This window comes from Budorcas taxicolor, chromosome 7 (genome assembly GCF_023091745.1).
Source record: "Budorcas taxicolor isolate Tak-1 chromosome 7, Takin1.1, whole genome shotgun sequence".
Taxonomy (NCBI): domain Eukaryota; kingdom Metazoa; phylum Chordata; class Mammalia; order Artiodactyla; family Bovidae; genus Budorcas; species Budorcas taxicolor.
Window position 1 is genome coordinate 15401331 of NC_068916.1, and position 19632 is coordinate 15420962.

Genomic DNA, 19632 nt, shown 5'->3' on the forward strand with positions numbered 1-19632 from the left:
AGGAAAGTCCTCTGAAGTTTATTTTCCCTTGCCACATGGAAGTTTGTGGTTTTCTCCACACATCCAGGGGGTTCTCTCCACATGATTCACCTGGATCCACCTTGTCCAGCGCCTAGGTCATGCCCGCCCCCCACCATTGCTGAGAATCCCCTCCCGTCACTGAGCATCCCCACCTCCTGCCCACCCCTGGCCCAGGGCCTGAGCCCCCGCATCCTGGGGAGGAGGCGTCCTCGACATGGCGGCCATCTGTGTGCCCTGGCGACTGGCATGGGCCACACTGGGGCAGCGCTCGTGGCCCGGGAAGCGCAAGTTCCTCCAGTGAGGCCCCTTCCAGCTCCTCCAGCACGCAGGTCCGTTGCATTGTTCGTCTAGAGCTCTGAGAGGCGCTCACGGTCCACCCCCCCCCCTCCTCCTGACAGCACCCACGTCTCCGTCAGTCACTCAACCTATGCCCACCCCCACGCCCAGAGCAGGTCTCCTTTAGCTCATGCGCTTCACCAGCAGACCCGTTTATCCCAGCTTTCTGCTAACATGGTGGCAGTCAGACGAATCCAGAATGTGGGGTGGCCCACCATGCTGTGGCCTGGACTCCGAGAGCCTGTGCTGTGGGGCCCAGCAGCCCTGGAGAGGGCATCCACATGGGAACCGTTCCCAAGTTTCCTCCCAGGTTGTGGGGATACCCTGTAGGGCCTGGGGTCGGGAGCTGCCACTTCCTGCCCGCTGCGTGGGCCAGGCCCGTCGGCCCTGTGTCCAAGCGGCCGTGCTGCCTGCAGGGCTCAGCGGAGTCCTGACCTAGTGAGCCCTCACCCCCACGCGCCCCATAGATGGCCCAGGCCGTGTCTTCTTGAATTGGATCTCAGAGGGGGCACTGGTTCTGACATCCCTGCTGTGCTCAGAAGCAGAAGCTCCCCTCCTGCCACCTCTGGATCTAGACCGCAGGCTCCCCCTGGGAGCAGGCTCGGGGCAGCTGGCCATGTGGAGGCACAGCAGGCTGCGGGGCGGGGGCGGGCTCAGCGGGTGGGTGGGTGGGCCTGCAGGGAGCGAGCGCCCCTGACACCCCCATCCTTACTGTCACATCCCTGCACTGCTAGCTTGTCCTCACCTCCCCCTCCTCCCCCAGATCGTTCTTGACGTTGGCTGCGGCTCTGGGATCCTGTCGTTTTTTGCTGCCCAGGCTGGAGCGAGAAAGATCTACGCAGTGGAGGCCAGCACCATGGCCCAGCACGCTGAGGTCAGTGCCCACTGGGACCCCAGCCTGTCCTCGTTCCCCCCATTCTGGGCCTGTTCAGCCTGGGGAAGCCAGCCGGGTTGGGAACCCGGGAGGCCTGACCCCTGCATCCAGGGAAGCCTGGGGATGTCGGTCTCTACTTGGGTCTCTTGTCCCCCAAACTGAGTGGTTTCAGGGGCAGGGCTCTCTGGGCCTCAGAGACTCTCTCTTCCGTGATGAGTGGTTGCCCACCAGGTTCAGGGGTAGTTCAGGTCTTCGGGGCAGGACTGTGCAGTCACACAGACCAGGGTGGGATCCTGGCCCCTGGCAAGCCGCCCATCTCTCTGAGCCCCCCTGAAAGATGGGCAGCAGGAGTTCATTTTACTGGTTTATGTTGCTTGGCACCAAAGCCTTCATTCAGAGTTTAACACCTAAAAACTACAAAGACAAATAGTGGGGATGGCTCCCTCCCCCACCTCCAGCTCCCAACCATCTAGACCTCCTGGCAGAGGGAGAGATGGGAACACAGAAGCCCTGCGAGCCCCCGGAGGCTCTCCACCCGCCCCTCCCACACGAACATCCACGCCACCATCGGGCTTCTGGCTTTGCTCTCCTTAGGGTGCATCTGGGTTGTATCTGTCGTGTGAAGAGCTTCATCACTCTCTCTAGTGGTTGCCAAGCATCCCTTTGCCTGGACTGCTGTGTGTAGGCTGTAGTTGACACTGAGGCTGATTCTCAGTCTACAGTACAAACTAGTGCCCCCCCCACCGAGGCTTTGTACCCGTGTCCCCTCTTGTGGTGAGGTTACGTCTGTAGTGCATACTTCCCAGCACTGAGATCGCTGGGTCGGAAGGTATGTCCAAGCTGACATTTGGTGGCCCTAGCCAGGCCTGCTTGTCCTTGTACCCGAGGTGACAGTAGGGACTGGGAAGCTGCAAGAGGGCCGGCCCGAGAGGGGTGGGGCCGCAGTGACCTCCTGATGGGCCACGGCTGCTCACAGCTGCAGTCAGCATGCTGACCATAGAGGTGGCGGGGAATCTGGTGGCCGAGTGTGGACTGAGGCCCTCCCCAAGAGGACCCCCGTGACCCCTGTGGCCTGTCCACCCTCAGGTCTTGGTGAAAAGTAACAACCTCACCGACCGCATCGTGGTCATCCCTGGGAAGGTGGAGGAGGTCTCGCTGCCCGAGCAAGTGGACATTATCATTTCGGAGCCCATGGGCTACATGCTCTTCAACGAGCGCATGCTTGAGAGCTACCTCCACGCCAAGAAGTACCTGCGGCCTGGCGGTGAGTGCTGGCATGGGCCGTTGCTCGGGTCGGGGGCCCCAGGGCCCCTACAGGGGGCGCCAGGCTGTCACTCGTTCAGCGCAGGTGTGCTGCAGCGCCCTGCGGGCCTGCGCTGACAGCCTGGGTGCCAAGGGCATCAGGGCCTTCACGCCCACTCCCTACCCTGACCCCACCCAGCTGACTGGGCCCCAAGTGAGGCCACTTGTTGGGCTGCCTCGGCGTCTCGTGCCCTCGGGGGACAGTGTCCAGCTGGGCTGTGGTCGGAGCCAGAGTGGGTTTCTGCTGGCACCTTCCCTGAGGAGCCACCCTGGCATCTTTGTCCCTGGCCTTATAGACTTGCTCTCGGCCTCACAGAGCCCTTCGCTCCTCAGGGCCAGGAGGCAGTGGGGACTGTGGGGGCTGGTGTGTGTGTGTGAGTGGGTTGGGGGTTCTTGGCACTGGGGCGCAGCTGTGTGACCTCTGTGTCACTGTACCAGCCCGTCTGTGCTCTGGGGTCTCTGGGTTCCTGTTGACCCCTGTGTCACTGGGGTCGGGTCTACACTTGGCCACGCACATCTGCTGCTGTGTCCATTCTCTGCTCGCTTCTGGCACGTGTCTCCATCTGCGTGTTTTTGTACAGGAGAGGGGTTGTGTGTGTGTGCTTGCAGTGCAGGATGACCGTGGCCAGGGCAGAGCGTGGAGGCCGGTGCACCTGCGGGCCCTGTAGGGGCAGGAGCCGGGCTGTGGGGAGGGGGAGGTGGCCGCTGTTCCCCACAGCTCTGTCCTGCTCTCCAGGAGGCTTCCCAGAGGCTTGTCCTCCACCTGCTTTTCTCATGCTTGGCCCTGGTGGCGGGCCACGCTGGCCGGGGTAGGAGGGTTTGGGGGGAGTGGAGTTGGGTTGATGTGCAGTGGTGGCCCCAGCAGAGCATGGTCTCCTCCTCCTGGGGTTCTGTGAGCAGCTACACCCCCACCCCACTGGTCAGGCAGCCTGCCCAGCTCCCTCCCCTCAGCCTGCATTAGTGCGGCTTGGTTCCATCTCAGGGAGCTCTTTGAGGGCATTAAAGGGAACTCCCCCCCAACCCCCATAATTGCGCTTCAGCTACCTTCAGGCAAGTGGGGCACTTGCCCATGATGCTCCAGGGGTAGGCAGCCTGGCTTGTGGCCTCTGGGCCAGAGAGCACCTCGCCTTCCCCACCCCACGGCTGCAACTGAAGGCAGGCAGATTCCTGGTGCCTCCTCGGACAAAAGGAGGGAGGGAGTCCCACATCTGGAGGCCAGGTGACGGAGGCCCCTGGAAGTAGGCAAGAGCGCCTGAGCCCTGACTCTCCTCCCGCTGGCTCTGACTCTCCCGTCTGTGCTTCGAGTCAACGGATGGAGGCCCTACCCTGCCCCCCAGTTTTAGGCCATGCACGTGGCCCACCCTGCCTGGCAGAGGCCTGTGCAAGGGGATTCTGCTGAGGCCGTGATGGCGTGGCCTGGGGCTCACCCTCGCCCTGTCCAGAGCACTTGGCTTTGTTTTCCCCTCTGCACACCGGTCCCAGAGACACCGTCCAGCTGATGGAGCAGAACCCCGGAGCGTCCTGTCTCCCAGCCCTCGGAAGGCTCGGCCTTCCTCCCCTGGCCAGCTGTCCAGGTTCAGTGAGGAGGTGGAGGTCAAGTACTCTGTGGCCGCTGGCAGAGCAGGCTGAATGAGCGAGTGAGTGAGTGAGTGAGGAGCGGGGAAGGCCCAGAGTTGGGGTTCTGGGGCCCTCTGAGGCTCTGCCAGGCCCTGCTGGATGTCCCACCCTGATGCCAGCACCCCTCCTTGCCCCTACTCCCAGGAAACATGTTCCCCACCATTGGTGATGTCCACCTGGCACCCTTCACGGACGAGCAGCTCTACATGGAGCAGTTCACCAAGGCCAACTTCTGGTGAGTGTGCCCCTCAGGGTCCTGCCTCCTCGGGGACAGCCCCGCCTCGCTCTCATTCCTTATCCTTCATGGGACCTAAAAGATGGGCTGGATGAGGGCCAGCTGGGAGAGAAGGCAGTCTGGCCCGCCTGTCTCCTGCTGCTGGTGACCTTGCCATGGGGGGCGGGCGCTTTCTGCAGGTACCAGCCATCCTTCCACGGAGTGGACCTGTCAGCCCTCCGAGGTGCTGCAGTGGACGAGTATTTCCGGCAGCCTGTGGTGGTGAGTGCAGGCACCCAGGGCACTCCTGGAGTTAGCGCTGGGCGTGGCCCTCATCTGGGGTGGCAGGAGGGAAGCTTTCTTGTCAGGCCTGTGCAAGCTGTGCAGCGCAAGGGAAACCACTGAAGCTGAGTTTCTGCCCCTGCAGAGAGCTCTCACGGGGATGTTGGGAATAAAGTAGCAAGGCATGTAGAGTACTTAGCTCACAGCATGTAGTACTTGTTATCAGATGCATTGATCCTTGATGAACTGATTCTGTTCGATTGACTTTAATAAGATTTTTGAACATGGGTCATGTATAGACCCATGGTTCAAAAATCAAAAAAGTACAAAAGTGGAAAGCCTCCCACTTCTGTACCCTAACACACAGTTCTCTTTCTTATAGGCAAACAGTCTTGTTGTCTGTCTTTTAGAACTCTGATACCTAAACGTGCATATACAAATATATACAGTTTTTCAATCTTTTTTCCTCTCAAAGTGTAGCGTAATCAACGTGTTGTTCTAAGTTTTTCTGTGTTCAGAGAACATACACTGTATGATTTCCCTCCTTTGAAATTTGTTCAGAGTTGCTTTATGCCCAGTGTGCATTCTCTGTTGGTTTATGTTCTCTGTGTACTTCCTTGAGAAAATCACTTGTTGAGTACATTGTTACATTAATAGCAGTTCAGTCACATTTGTTAATCATGTTGGTCAAGTCTTCTTTGTCTCTGCTGATTTTTTGATGTGCCTTTCCAGTCACTGATTGTAGATTTATTTTCCATGTAGTTCTGATAGTTTTTGCCTGACTTTCTTTTTTTGTATTACTATTAGGTGCATACAGATTTAGGATTATGTTTATATGTTCCTGTTGGATTGATCCTTTTGTAACTATAAGAAGTATCTTTATTTTAAAAATGTCTAGTAGTACTGTTGCCTTAAAGTCTGTTTTTTTTCTGATAATAGTTTCGCTACTCAGGCTTTCTTTGGTTAATCTTTATACGATACATATTTTTCCATCCTTATACTTTCAACCCTTTTATAACCTTATTAAGGTTTATCTCATGTAAATAGCATGTATTTGAGTTTTATTCTTTAACCAGATTGATGGGTTTTGTCTTTTAATTAGAATGTTTAGATTATTTATATTTAATGTAATTACTGGTCTTCATGGCTATAAATCTGTCATCATCCTATTTTTTTTATCCTGACCCTTTTTTCTTTTTAACTCTTTTCTTACTTTCTTTTGTCTTAATAAGTTATATATTATCCCCCCACCCACCCCCAATTGTCTTTCACTAGTTTTGCAAGACTCTAGGACAGCATCACTTTAAACATGACCGCTGCCCCATGTTTCTTCTCTTGGTTCTCTGATTATGTGTATATGAGATCTTTTCACCACATCTCAAAAGATTCTTATACTCTTTACTCTTTTCTGTATTTTTCCATCTTTTTCTCCCAATTAATTCTATAATTTTTACAGTCTCCTTATCCATCTCCCAGTTTCAATCTTCTCAACACTATGTCTAATCGGAATCAGTTCTTGGTTTTTCTTTGGGAAAAAAAAACAAACATTTTCTTGTGATAGGAGCTCTCAGGATTTAATCTCATAACAACTTTCATATGTATTGCAGAGTTAATTGTATTTATCACGTTGTACATTACATTACTGGTACTTATTTTATCTTACAACTAGAAGTTGGTAGTTCCTTTTGATTGCCCATCCAACACTCCCTCCCCGATTTTGTAAAATTTCAGTTCTCTGTGAAATTTGTTCCCTCTTTTTCCTTGAACATGTTAAATATAAGTCTGATTTGTAGAATCTGGAGGATAAGTGGTAAATGTATTTCTGCTCCTTCTTCTCTTGGTTTCGTTCTTTGTTCTGTCTCTTGGTGTACCTGGTCCTAAGTGTCAGAACGAAAAATTATAGAGGCTCTGGAGGATAGTTTTCTTTCCAAGGATTTGTTTTTCTTCAGGCAAGTAGCCATAAGGAGGTAGCACTTTGGTCCAGTGAAGCATTTAAGATATTTGGAGGCTGCTCTTCAATTCTACTTTGTTGCCATATTGCCTGGCTTCCCTGTAAGGCAGCAGTTCTCAAACATTTTCAACTCAGGACCCTTTTACATTCATAAAAATGTAGGATCCCAAAGAACTTTTGTAAATGTGTGTTACATATATATATATATATATGTATTTAAACAATTAAAAACAATCTGTTTTTATTACTTTTGGCTGCGCTGGGTCTTCGTTGCTGTGGACTCTAGCTGTGGAGAGCAGGGGCTACCCTGTGGTTGCTGTGCAGGGCCTCCTCGTTGCAGCGGCTTCTCCTGTTGCGGAGCGCTGGCTCTAGGGCCCTCGGGCTTCAGTAGTACGCGCAGGCTTTAGTTGCCCTGCAGCATGTGGCGTCTTCCCAGACCAGGGACCAAACCGTGTCCCTGCGTTGGCAGGTGGATTCTTAGCCGCTGGACCACTAGGAAGGTCCTAAATATGTGTTTATTGACTGATATACTGCCAATATCTATTGGTGTTAAAAACTAAACTCAAGAAATTTAAGAATGTACATTAAAGGATGACAGTAAAACCCATTATATGTTAATATAAACAGCATTTTTTGAAAACTATTTTCTAAAACTTTCCAGCAAGAATCAGTGTCATTTGGAATTTGCCAGTCTCTTTGGTGTCTGGCTTAGCAGAAGACAGTCAGATTCTGCTTATTTTGTTGCTGTTATTGGATTCTGCCTCTGCATTCAATCTGTTGTGGTATCATAGGTGAGTGAATGACTGACAAGGACAGAAAACACCTTAGTGTTATCGTGAACATAGTTTTGACCTTGAGGGAGCTCTGGAAAGGGACCATGTTTTGAGAACTGCTGCTTCAGGGTAGTCTTCATGGTCTTAGTGAGTCTGGTGGTTCACAGGGCCCCTGTGCTAGCCTCCCAGTTCCAATATGGTGCTGAACCATATTTAAATTAAAAATTAAAAATCGTATTTAAAAAAAGATAGCTTCATTTAAAAAATCTTATTTCTCTTTTAATGGGGCAGTAAATGCATTTGTTCAGTCAGCCATCTTTAGTCAGTATTTTTTTTAAAGAAGTCTGCTTATTTAATGTAATTATTTGGCTGAGTTGCATGGCCTGAGGGATCTTGGTTCCCTGACCAGGGATTGAACCTGTGAGCCCTGCAGTGGAAATGTGGAGTCTAAACCACTGGACCGGCGGAGAAGTCCCTTTGCTTTAGCTTTTTAATCTCATAGAAGCATCTTTCTGCTTGGTTCCCTACCTCCATCCCACATGTAGCTCAAAAACTGGCAAATGCCAAGAACTAAAATCACATGTGCAGTGTCCACCTCGAATCTCCACATTTCCTTTTTATTTAGCAGCTTGGCCCCTTGAGTCCTAGCTGCCTCAGTAATCCCGAGTTCCCACCTGGCTTTCCCCACACAGGGAGGCCTCTGAAGGGCCCCACCCCAAGGGGAAAGGCACATGTCGAAAAGCACCTCTCCGCTAAGGTCTTGGCCCCAAAGCTATGGCTGCTGTGGTTGCTTTCCAGTGATTTCAGACAACTGTTGTTGTTGTTGTTGGTTTTCTTTTTTATTCAGTTCATATAGTTCTTGGCAGTCTGACATGAAATCTCTGTCATAGCTGTGAGTGATGTCAAGCATAGTTCTCTCACTTGATTTTTGTGAACTTGCGTAACAGTTTATCTTGGAGATCTTTCCCCATCTATTCCAAAGAGCCTTCTTGTCCTTTTTCACACGCATGATCTTTCACTGTTGGGCCATCACTAGTGTAACTTCCAGGGTGTTTCTGCTCTTGGCAGTCTGTAATTATGGGTGGAAGTTTTGTACATGTGCACATAGGTTTGTAGGTTACAATCCCTGAAGTGGAACTGCCGAGTCTTTCATGCAGATGAATAGTTGTCATTTTGAGAGCTGTCACCTAATTGCCCTCCATTGTGTTAGACCAGTTCCTCCTCCCCCAAGCATGGCTGAGAAGGGTAAACTGCAAACTGGTTTGAGCCAAATGGCCTAGAGGCTGCAGCCAGACTCTGGAAGAGGGGCGGGCTTCCCCTTCTCCTCACAGCCCCTGTGCCTGAAGCCAGGTCACTCTCTGCTCTCTCCCAGGACACATTTGACATCCGGATCCTGATGGCCAAGTCCGTCAAGTACACGGTGAACTTCTTAGAAGCCAAAGAAGGAGATTTGCACAGGTACCAGCAGCCCTCCACCCCTGGCACCCCGACCTCCTGAGCTCAACTTCTTCTGGAGGTCAGGGCCACTGCCAGCTCCCTTGGACAGAACCTTGCCTCCCAGGCAGGGCGGGCCGGGGCCCCACACCCAACACCCACACATCCCTCTCCTCTCCCAGAAGCCCTGGTTCAGCTTCCCCAGCAATCACTGCCCTTTGCCTTACAGGATAGAAATCCCATTCAAGTTCCACATGCTGCATTCCGGGCTGGTTCACGGTCTGGCTTTCTGGTTTGATGTCGCTTTCATCGGCTCTATGTGAGTGCAACCAAGCAGAGCAGGTGGCCCCCCCACTTCAGCCCCAGGTGGTAACTCCAGGTCTGGCTGGCTCAGATGATGCACTGGGGGCTGGGAGGGCCTGACTCAACTCCGCTGGGTGCTACTGCTCCTTGCAGAAGGCAGTGGGAGCTGGCCTTCGAGCAATAGACTATTGGGGGTAGGGTCGTCTACCCTGTTCAAAGTGACTATTCTTCGCGGGACCTGATTGTGTCTCTTGGCGTTTATGTCCGGGCGAGTGGGCGTAGGTAGAACTTCCTGGACAGCCAGCCTTGTCTCCGCTCCAGGGGACCCCTGGGTGGCGGGGGCCGGGGGTGGGGGGTAGTGCCTGAGGAGAGCTCAAAATGCACAAGGTGGGGGTCTAGCCAGTCAAGGGCATGCCTGTCCCTGCTTGGCAGAATGACCGTGTGGCTGTCCACGGCCCCGACGGAGCCCCTGACCCACTGGTACCAAGTCCGGTGCCTGTTCCAGTCGCCACTGTTCGCCAAGGCTGGGGACACGCTCTCAGGGACATGTCTGCTTATTGCCAACAAAAGGTGCGAGCAGCCGTGGGGGCGGGGGCGGCAGGGGCTTGCTCCCTCCAGGCAGCCAGCTCACGGCCGCCCTCCTGCCCCACAGACAGAGCTACGACATCAGTATTGTGGCCCAGGTGGACCAGACAGGCTCCAAGTCCAGCAACCTCCTGGACCTGAAAAACCCATTCTTCAGGTAGGACGGGCCCTGGGCCTGCGGGGGGCGCCCTCCTCGCCCGCTGCCCCTCGCCCTGCCCATGGGCCGTCTCTGCCACAGATACACAGGCACGACACCCTCCCCGCCGCCTGGCTCCCACTACACTTCGCCCTCGGAGAACATGTGGAATGCCGGCAGCACCTACAACCTCAGCAGTGGGATGGCTGTGGCCGGTGAGCAGCCCACTTGTGCGTGGGGTGGGGGTGGGGGCAGGGTCCTTCCCTGGTCCCCCCGCCGGTGCTGGCCCGTCGAGCCCTCCTGCCCTGACCTCTCCTTCCCCGGTGCAGGAATGCCGACCGCCTACGACCTGAGCAGTGTTATTGCCGGAGGCTCCAGTGTGGGCCACAACAACCTGATTCCTCTAGGTGAGCCCACGGGGGTGGGTGCGCCCAGGACCACCGTGAGCTTGGGCCTTCTGCCTTACCACCTTTGCTTCTTCCCCGGGAGCTGAGCTCCGCCCCCCCAACTGCCTCTCTACCTTGCTCTGCGGGCGCCGCACCCACCCTCACCCGAGTGTGAGCGCCCACCACGCCGGGCACATGGGCCGGGCAGGCTGGGGGCGGTGACGCCATCTCCTTTCCTTCCTTCCTCCCTCCTGCTGTGCAGCCAACACGGGGATTGTCAATCACACCCACTCCCGGATGGGCTCCATAATGAGCACGGGGATTGTCCAAGGTAATGGTGGGCGGGGGTCGCAGGGCCCCGCGGGTGTGCGTGTGCCCGGGCGCCCGCCTGCCCTCTCACCTGTGCTTTCTCTCTGACTCTGCCATGGGTCTGGGCGGGCAAGGGGACAGAGGCGGCCCCTGAGTGCCCACCCCCTGCCCCACAGGGTCCTCCGGCGCCCAGGGCAGCAGCAGTGGCAGCTCCAGCGCCCACTATGCGGTCAACAGCCAGTTCACCATGGGCGGCCCCGCCATCTCCATGGCCTCACCCATGTCCATCCCGACCAACACCATGCACTATGGGAGCTAGGCCCCTGCGGCGCGGAACGGACTGACAGCACCAGGAAACCAAATGAAGACCCTGCCCCCCCCAACCCCGGGCGGCTGTGACCCCTGACCTGGAGAGGCCCACACGCCCGGCCACAGCCTCTTTGCTACGGGAACTTGAACACTTTTTTTACACGACGTTGCCGCCGCCGCCGCCCCCACCCCACTGCCCACCCACATCTTGGCCCCAAGCGCGTGTCGCTGCCATATTTTACACACGATCATGTCGTGGGAGCTCTGTGCCCACCGTCCCCCGACCCGGCTCTCTCCACCCTGACCTGGGTTTGACATCATCTTTAACAGGCGTGTCCGGGTCTGATAGCTGCAGGCCTGGTGGCGAGGGAGGGGTCAGTGGCTGCCCTGCCTGGTCCCTCGGGGCCGGTCCCCTGCCTGTCTCTGGCAGGGAAGGTAGTCCTGGCCCCTTCCTGGAGGGGCCTCCCCTTCAACTACCAGGCCTTGGTCACCACAGGCGTGACATGCTGCTTTTTTTAATTTTATTTTTTTATGAAAAGAACCAGTGTCAATCCACAGACCCTCTGAGAAATCAGGCCGGCCGGGCCGAGCCAGCAGCCCCTCTCCCCAGCTCAGAGGCTCAGTGGTTAGGGGTGGTCCTACCGAGTCTTCAGGATGGGGTGGGGCCGGGCCTCTGGAGCCCAGGGAGCCCCTCGGCCCCCTCCCACCAAAGGGTTCACCTCACACTTGAATGTACAACCCACCCGGCTATCGGGAAGGCCCTCCGTCCTCAGCCCCTGCCTCTTGCTGCTGTCCTGTCCCTGAGCCCCTGCAGGCCCCACCCCCACCTGCACCCAGAGCTAGAAAGGGTGGCCTGGGGGCCCTGGGCCTGGAGGGAAGGGTCAGTGTCAGCCGCTTGGGGCAGACGCAGAAACCTCAAGGGTCTGTCGTGGAAGGCGTCCTTTCTCCTTGTAGCTAATGTTAGGCCTGTGAACCCCCTTCAGTATTTGTAGATGCTCCTCCCGTCCCTCCTACTCTGATGGCATTCTGGTCCCACCCCAGCCTGGGAAGGGGCCTTGCAGGGACCTCTCCAAAAAAAAAAGAAAAGGAAAAAAATGAAAATAAAAAAACCCATAGAAATATATGTTTCAGCACAGGCAGTTTTCTTCTAATTCTGCTCCCCCGTTTCTAACAACCCCAGACTTGGATGTGGTGGAGCTCAGGCTCAGCTCAAGGCCCGCTCTCTGGGCACCCCAGGAAGAGCAGGTGCAGCCCAGGCTGGGGTGGCCCCGGGGGGGCAATGGCCGCCCTGGAAGCTCCCTGCTCTGCCCCTCTCCCGCCTTTATATAAATTCTCTGAATCACCTTTGCATAGAAAATAAAAGTGTTGCTTTGTAAGAAAAGTCTGGAAAGTAGCGAAATGATCTTGAGGTTTCAGGGGAGCCTCCAGTCACCATCTCTTGGGTCTGAAAGAGAGAAAGTCAGAAGTGGCCCCGAGGCTTCTAACCTCGGGCGGGGGCAGAGGGGGGGGCAGTTGGAGCTGGAGACCTGCCCCAGCCACAGCTGGGGACAGTTCCTCACCTGCAGGGTCAGCCTTCCTAGGCTGCCACGGGCCTTGGCAGGGTGGGTGGCAACCCTGTGGCTGCAGGCTGAGAGGTGGCTTGGTGGGGAGATGCCATGGGCTCTGGAGGCAGCGGCTGGAAGAAATAAAACTGATCCGAGAGCCCTGGGTCAGCATGGGAGCCGGCAAGCCGAGTCCCCACCCCAAGCCCAGCCTGTGACCACCCCAGCCCAGTACCTTGCAGCCCATGGCCAGGAGGGCGTGGAGTAGCACCACCACAGACAGCAGCACCCCAGCTGCCAACCGGGTGTCCTCACGGACAACGGGCCAGAGGGTAAACACCAAGCCGGTGGCCGACAGGGCTAGGGCCAGGGCCCCGAAGAGCCACTGCAGCCACGGGACAGGGATGAGCCACAGGACCTGGGGGAGATACAGGCAGCTGGCTAGCAGGTCATCCCTGTGGCGCCCAGGACCCACCTATCCCCTGGGCCCCACTCACCACAGTGGGGATGAAGACAAAGAGGGAGTAGCCGTAGACGCACACGGTCTCCAGAAAGGTGTAAAGCCCCATGCGCTCCCGGACACCCTTGCGCCACCGCAGGAAGCCCCACAGCGCCAGCGGCACCAGCCACGTGTAGCAGTAGATGGTGACACTGGCCACGGTCACTGCGGGTCAATCGGGTTATCACTCCAGGGCCCCAGAGCACCCCGAGCCCTGCCAGCTCCCAGGCCTTGCCCGCTTCACTTGCCTTTGTGGAACTGGGGGCTGTAGTGGATGGATGGGTCCCTCCTCTGGGCCAGCACCAGGGTCAGGTTGCCAGTGATGGCCAAGACGAAGGCGAGTGTGGCACAGATCCAGAAGGGGCCTGTGGGTGGAGCACGGTCAGGGCCCCAGGGTGGGAGCTCCCAGGACTAGTGACCTGCCCCATCCGGTCCCAGCCTCTTTCCAAGCTCTGGGCTGCCTCCACCCCCACCGCTCCCTTGATACGGTGTCATACGGGTGACAGACTAGCAGCTGAATCCAGCCTTCATCCCTCATCTCTCTCGGCCTTTCAGTGACCTTTGACCTAGCTGATCCCCCTCCATCTGGAAACACTCTCCATGTGGTTCCCAGGATTTTACCCTCTTGCTTTTGTCTCATCTCACTGGCAACTCCTCAGCCTCTTTGACTCCCTGAGCTCTTTAACAATAAGGGGCCCACCCGGGCCAGTTCTCAAACCTCCTCTGTGTTCATTCACCCCTTTGGTGAGCTCGTCAAACCTCAGGGCCTTCTGCCACCTCTGTGCCCACAACCCCCAGTGTCCCAAGTCTGGGCCTCTGCCCTGAACCTGGGGCTCCTATTCAATGTTCCATTCCGCCTGGCACTCCCACTCTTTCCCTCAGAATCTTCTTGCCTTTTCCCATTGATAAATGGAATTCCCTCTTTCTGGGGAAATTGTTAGTCACCCAGTCGTGTCCAACTCTGTGACCCCACGGATTGTAGCTGCCATGCTTCTCTGTCCATGGAATTCTCCAGTGAGAATACTGGAGTGGGTTGCCATTCCCTTCTCCAGGGGATCTTCCCAATCCAGGGATCAAACCCTGGTTTCCTGCATTGCAGGCAGATTCTTTACCATCTGAGCCACCAAGGAAGGTCCTGCTTTCTCATAGTCCAGGCAAAAGCTGGGCAGCGTCCTTGCCACCTCTCCTCCCACCCCATGTTGTGTGTCAGCACACCCTGTTGGCTCCATCTTGCACGTTTGCCAGGATCTAACCCCCACTCTCCACACCCCCAGGCCAGGCCCACGATCCCACACGCGACTCCTCCCTGGTCCTCCAGCTTCTGCCCTTGCCCTGCACAGGGCCTGCAGCACCCAAGGGCGCTTGGCTAAGATCTCTTCTCACCAAAGCATAGGAGGCCCATGTGACCTCACCGGTCACCTCAGGGGCCTGCTGGCAGCTTGTTCCAGGCTGCAGTGCGAGCCTGTATCTGCCACACACCTCTTTCGTGATACTCTTCCCTGGGTCTCTCCACCCTTAACCCCGACACCAACAAGGCTCATTCCCTCACCCTCCTCCGAAGGGCCTTCCCTGAGCAACCCACACAACACAGCAGCCCCCACCCTCTAAACACTCTGCTTCTCTTCCCAGCCCGCAGCCCTCTGCAGCCTTGCTTGACCCTGTCTACATGAACAGAGTATGTTTCAGTTCTACCTGAGTGACTCTGCTTTGTGCTCAGCTGTATACCAGGGCCTGGCCCTCTGTCAACATGTGTTGCATCAATAATTGAATGAACTGAAGGCACAACCTCACTCACCGTACAGGTCTGGCCGATTCCGTAGGTGGTGCCGTACAAAGTTGTGGCCAGGTCGGGGCAGCAACGACCCTTTGATCCGGTCCAGGACCTGGGGGGCAAGGCCAGGACCTAGGACAGAAGCCCATCTGGGGCTCCTCACTACCCACAAAGGAAAGAGGGTTACCCTCCTTAGGGGTTCCTTCCCTGCTGACCTCCCATCTCCTCTCTCCATGCTCTCATTTCTCTCCTGTGGCCTGGAGCCCCTTGCCCTGGGCAGCCCCTACTCAATATCCCACTGTCCCCCCACTCTGAAGGACGCTTCAGGGCCTGCCATCTTTTTGTTAGCTTCCCCCTCCTCTCTGCTTGGCTGCCCTGGACTCCCCTGCTCCCCACCGCCTCCTGCCCCCAGTAAGAACTGTCAACAAATCCTGGGTAATGTCCTTCCCCCATCTCTGCCAACGTCTTCCCTACTCCACAACCCTGGCTATTACCATCTCCCACCCTGGCCTCCAATTCCATGTTACTCAGTCCTTTCCTGCTCTGAACCCTTCCGTGACTCCCTAGCACCTTTAGGATAAAACCCAAACTCCTTAGTACAGTTCATGAGACCCTTGGTGACCTGGCCTCTCTGCCTGGCCCCACCTCACTCTCCAGACTGAGTGAGAGGCAGCCTCGCAGTAGCGGTTGGCTTCTCTCACCTCTGATCCCCTGCCTATGCTGTTTCCCGTGCCTGGAACATACTTATGCTTCCCTCCACTCTAAGTCTACCTGCTTGTCTAAGTCCCAACAAATCTGTCGCCTTCTCCAGGGGGCCTTTCCCTGTGCACCATGTCACATGTTCTCCCCGTGTTCCCAAGAGTCCCACTCACTCCACATCCATGTAGTGCACACAGTCATGTCTACCAGCCTGGGTGGGAGCTGTTCTCCCATGTGCCTATTGCCAGCAATGGCCCAAGGCCTGGTGCCTAGTAATTCTCAGTGAATAGTGGCTGGACCCCATCCCACCAGCTTCCCCGGTCTGACCTGTGAGGTGTCCACGTCGAAGAAGCTCTGATAGTAGCCAAAGGTCCAGAAACCAGGCTGCTGCTTCTCCTCCTGTAGGAGCTGCACAGTGCAGACTTTCAGTGCTGGGGGTGTGGGGGCGGGGGTGGAGGGGTGCGCCAGAGAGAGGGTAGGAGGGACAAGACAGAGGCAGGGCACAGGGACTGCTGGGACTCACCACGGTCTTGTCGCTCTCTTCTACCTCATCCTCAGCTCCGTAACTGGCGCCTGAGTCCATTGCCACAGCCACGTGCCCCTTAGGGCTCAGCTGATCACTTCTGGTGGTGGTCTCATTCGGGGTCTGGGCCAGCAGATTAGTAGCTTCCTCGAACTCTGTCGAGAAGGAATATGGGGCACAGGTGTATTTGGGAGTCGAGGCAATTTTGTTTCGCCCACAGCTCGTCTGGGGAGACTGGCATGCTGCCGTCCATGGGGTTGCAAAGAGTCGGGCATGACTTAGTGACTGAAGGACATCTGGGAGCCAAGAGTAACCATCCCCACCTCGGTGTTACCCCCAGCCCAGAGTTTCCTCAACTATGGTGAGCGGGAAGGAGGCATGTCCCCTCCTTCCTAACACAGGACCACAATGAGGGCTGGGGCAGAGCCTCAGATTTGTGGTCTGAGTTTAAGGTGGGAGCGGTGCCAATGCAGGAAGGAGATGCAGGAGACCCGGGTTTGATACTTGGGTCGGGAAGGTCCCCTGGAGGAGGAAGTGTCAACCCACTCCAGTATTCTTGCCGGGAGAATCCCATGGACAGAGGAGCCTGGCCGGCTACAGTCCACGGGGTCGCAAAGAGTCGGACACGACTGAGAGACAGCACGCAAGGGGTTCGAGTTAGGAATGGGTTTCATGTCTAGGTGGTTGTTCACAGCTGACTGGGGTTCGGGTTAGATCTGAGCTGGAAACTCGATGGGAGGTTTCGGCCAGTGGAAGGAACAGGGTTCGGGCCGGGTCGCGGCTGCACTCACCGTGGAAGGCGAGCTCGTCGGGCGCTGCCATGGTCTCTCAGGGTCGTCACCGCATCCCTCTGAGGATAGAGGCCAATCAGACTCTCTCTCGACACCAGTCGGCGCCCCTCCTGGACGCCAGCCTCAGCCTCAAGCCCGGCCTGGCGGCTACCGCACCCACCGGAACGTGAACTCGCCTCTCCTGCCCCACAGGTGTACCCACGCCCCCCTTACCTGAGGCGGTCTCAACCGGCGGGGCTCGGGCTCTCTGCGCCTGCGCGACCCGCCTACCGGCCGCAGATGACCCCACTCAGATCTGACAGCAACATCCGGCGTCGGTCCGTCTGCTATCCTTTTCCGATGGGAAACGATTTCCGGTGATGTTGACGCTTGCGCAGAAGAGATTCTCCGGGCCTTCTGTTTTGTATGCTTGGTGTTTCTCTTCGGAGCGCGGACGCCCAGCCGGAAGACAATGGCGGCTGCTGCTCTGAAGAGATTTTGGTCCCGAAGCCGTAGAGAGGCGGGTGACGCTGCAGCCGCAAAGCCCGGCGTGTGGGCGCGGTTGGGTGAGTAGCGGCGGGAGGCGGCGGGGTGGGTGGCGCCAGCGGCCAGGCGGCTCTCATTCCTCTTTTCTCCCCTCAGGCGCGTGGGCCCGCTCGCTGCTCCAAGATTACGCCGAGGCCTGCAAGGACGCGGCGGCGGCGGCGCGGGCTCGGCCCGGCAGGGCGGCCGTGTACTTGGGGCTGCTGGGTGGCGCGGCGGCCTGTTGCTCCCTGGCACCGAGCGAGGCAGCCTTCGAGGAGGCGCTGCTCGACGCATCGGGGACCCTCCTGCTGCTGGCGCCCGCCACTCGCAACCGCGACTCGGAGGCGTTCGTGCAGCGGCTGCTCTGGCTGCGGGGTCGCGGCTGTCTGCGCCACGTGAGCCTGGGCCTTTGCTCGCTGGTGTACGAGGCGCCCTTCGACGCCCAGGCCAGCCTCTACCAGGCTCGCTGTCGCTACCTGCAGCCCCGCTGGACCGACTTCCCCGACCGGATTCTGGATGTGGGCTTCGTGGGCCGCTGGTGGGTGCTGGGGGCCCGGATGCGCGACTGCGACATCAACGACGACGAGTTCCTGCACCTGCCGGCTCACCTGCGCATCGTCGGGCCCCACCAGCTGCACTCGGAGGCCAATGAGCGGCTCTTCGACGAGAAATTCAAGCCCGTGGTGCTCACCGACGACCAGGTGGACCAGGCGCTGTGGGAGGATCAGGTTTTGCAGAAGGAGAAGAAGGACCAGCTCGCCCTGAGCCAGGCTGACTCTCTGCTGTCTTCGGAGGTCGCGAGATGAACCTCAGACCCCCCCGGGTCCCGACCGGGCTCCCGGCCCCCGCAGAATGCTGGCCCGGGAATGTGCAGTTGGTGCGTGTGAGCCTCAGACGCAGAGTGGTGGAAGTAAATTATTTGCAGCGTTCTCTCCCTGGGTTTTCACAAAATCGGGGGCCTCCCTCTCACCTGTTCGCTGTGAGCAGACGGCTCATTGAGAGCCTCCCTGGTCTAGGAGTTGGGGAGAGCAGAGAGACGTGCCATGTTGTCTTTATTACTGCCACAGTTGGTAAGAAACTTTAGGCGGAAATAAGGCTTTTTCACTGGGCTTCACGGTTCTCCTGACTAGGGTAACTTGCAGATTTTCGTTTTAAAATTTGACCTAAAAGGTTTATTCTTTATTTCCATGAGGGACATGTATTTTTTAATTCAGTTTTAAGTAATTGTAGTCTCAGAGGAATTAGGAACAATAATCGAGACATTCTGTGTAAAGGTTCACTCGGCTTCCCGCAACTGATAACATTTCATACTGTCCTTATTGTTCCATTGCTAACTGGAGTGAGACTCTCTTGCAACTCCAAGGATTGGAGCCCACAAGCCGCCTCTGTCTGTGGGATTTCTCAGGCAAGAATACTGGAGTGGGTTGCCATTTCCTTTCAGTAACCTTGAAAATACAGAATCATTTGGAAAGGAGTATGTTAATGTCTATAGCTGGGTTAAAATCATACTTTTGAAACTAATGTTACAAGCGTGAGACTGCCTCTGTCACTGATGGGGTCTATGACTAGTTAATAAATCGGGAGATGAAACAACCATTTTTGTTGTTACATTGTGTTAATCTGTTTTGCTGTTAAGTTTTGGTACTTGGACCTTTCTTTCATACTATAGGGTGCATTGGACACATGGTAATGTTTATGTCCTTATTTGGGGGCAGAGGAGCATCTTTAAGCCAGCATGTCCATTTTACAAAGGAAAAATTTTGTTATTTTTCCAGAGCTGTGGCAGACTTCATGATTGAAACTAACTCCTAACCCTGTGACTTAATCCTCAAACTCGTGGTATTATCTTTGACCCTAATAACGTGCTACCAGAAACTACTGAATACTGTTACCACTAGCCATAAATAAAACCTAAATACAGAAATAAGTGAATATAAACAAAAAGCAATGAAAACAAAAGAGGAATGATATTATAATTTGTAATCCTATACCATTACCTGCTGAAGGCTCTGGACCTGAATCCTGTTGTCTTTGTTCAGAGAAATTAACCAACAGCAGGGAAAGGTTTGAGATGCACTGGTATCGAAATGAGACTTGCTCTTTACCACAATAATGAAGTATTTAGAAAAAAGAGACAGACTTTCCTGGTGGTCCAGTGGTCAAGACTCCAAGTTTCCACTGCAGGGGCACAGGTTCCAACCCTGGTCAGGGAACTAAGATCCCATCCATGTACCTCAAGGCATGGCCAAAATTATAAAAGTTTTTTAAAAGTATTAAGAGGATTGCACATCATCATTGAGTTGGTTATTAAATGACACTCAAAGTCAGGGAGCCCTACCATGTTTGCTCCCTGCTCCAGTAGCTCTGGTGTCCTGAGTTTGCTATGAGGCGTGTGGACTGGAGTGGTTAGGTTTGACAGGGGCCTGAATGCTCATGCTCAGCACCTTAGAGTATACACAAACCTCCAGAGGA

At 55.7% G+C, this 19632-nt stretch overlaps 3 protein-coding genes across 5 annotated transcripts in view; 2 read left to right on the top strand and 1 right to left on the bottom strand.

Moving 5' to 3' along the window:
- Nucleotides 1–12176, top strand: part of CARM1 (coactivator associated arginine methyltransferase 1) — a 42104-nt gene extending 29928 nt beyond the window's left edge. Inside the window, exons 5-16 of one of the 2 annotated variants that reach the window (XM_052642607.1) lie at nucleotides 1121–1231; nucleotides 2318–2495; nucleotides 4295–4385; nucleotides 4565–4646; nucleotides 8743–8828; nucleotides 9034–9123; nucleotides 9540–9677; nucleotides 9760–9849; nucleotides 9931–10043; nucleotides 10158–10235; nucleotides 10477–10545; nucleotides 10700–12176. In XM_052642607.1, the coding sequence (XP_052498567.1) occupies nucleotides 1121–1231; nucleotides 2318–2495; nucleotides 4295–4385; nucleotides 4565–4646; nucleotides 8743–8828; nucleotides 9034–9123; nucleotides 9540–9677; nucleotides 9760–9849; nucleotides 9931–10043; nucleotides 10158–10235; nucleotides 10477–10545; nucleotides 10700–10842 (1269 nt within the window). In that variant the 3' untranslated portion in view covers nucleotides 10843–12176. The remainder of the gene's footprint in view (nucleotides 1–1120; nucleotides 1232–2317; nucleotides 2496–4294; nucleotides 4386–4564; nucleotides 4647–8742; nucleotides 8829–9033; nucleotides 9124–9539; nucleotides 9678–9759; nucleotides 9850–9930; nucleotides 10044–10157; nucleotides 10236–10476; nucleotides 10546–10699) is intronic. The other variant, XM_052642608.1, reaches the window with a different exon arrangement.
- YIPF2 (Yip1 domain family member 2) lies at nucleotides 11355–16942 on the bottom strand. 2 transcript variants are annotated; one of them, XM_052642609.1, is made up of 10 exons: nucleotides 16870–16942; nucleotides 16657–16715; nucleotides 15866–16020; nucleotides 15670–15750; nucleotides 14668–14755; nucleotides 13121–13237; nucleotides 12871–13037; nucleotides 12609–12791; nucleotides 12392–12522; nucleotides 11355–12276 (listed from the first exon to the last, which is right to left on the bottom strand). In XM_052642609.1, exons 2-9 carry the CDS (start codon nucleotides 16685–16687, stop codon nucleotides 12409–12411), a joined length of 936 nt encoding a protein of 311 aa, XP_052498569.1. In that variant the 5' UTR covers nucleotides 16688–16715; nucleotides 16870–16942; the 3' UTR covers nucleotides 11355–12276; nucleotides 12392–12408. The 2 variants fall into 2 exon arrangements, with proteins under 2 accessions (XP_052498569.1, XP_052498571.1); XM_052642611.1 differs by lacking the exon at nucleotides 16870–16942 and having other exon boundaries at nucleotides 16657–16827.
- Nucleotides 16943–17099: 157 nt separating this feature from the next.
- TIMM29 (translocase of inner mitochondrial membrane 29) lies at nucleotides 17100–18754 on the top strand. The gene is made up of 2 exons (XM_052643700.1): nucleotides 17100–17201; nucleotides 17278–18754. Exons 1-2 carry the CDS (start codon nucleotides 17108–17110, stop codon nucleotides 17964–17966), a joined length of 783 nt encoding a protein of 260 aa, XP_052499660.1. The 5' UTR covers nucleotides 17100–17107; the 3' UTR covers nucleotides 17967–18754.
- The last annotated feature ends 878 nt before the right edge of the window (nucleotides 18755–19632 follow it).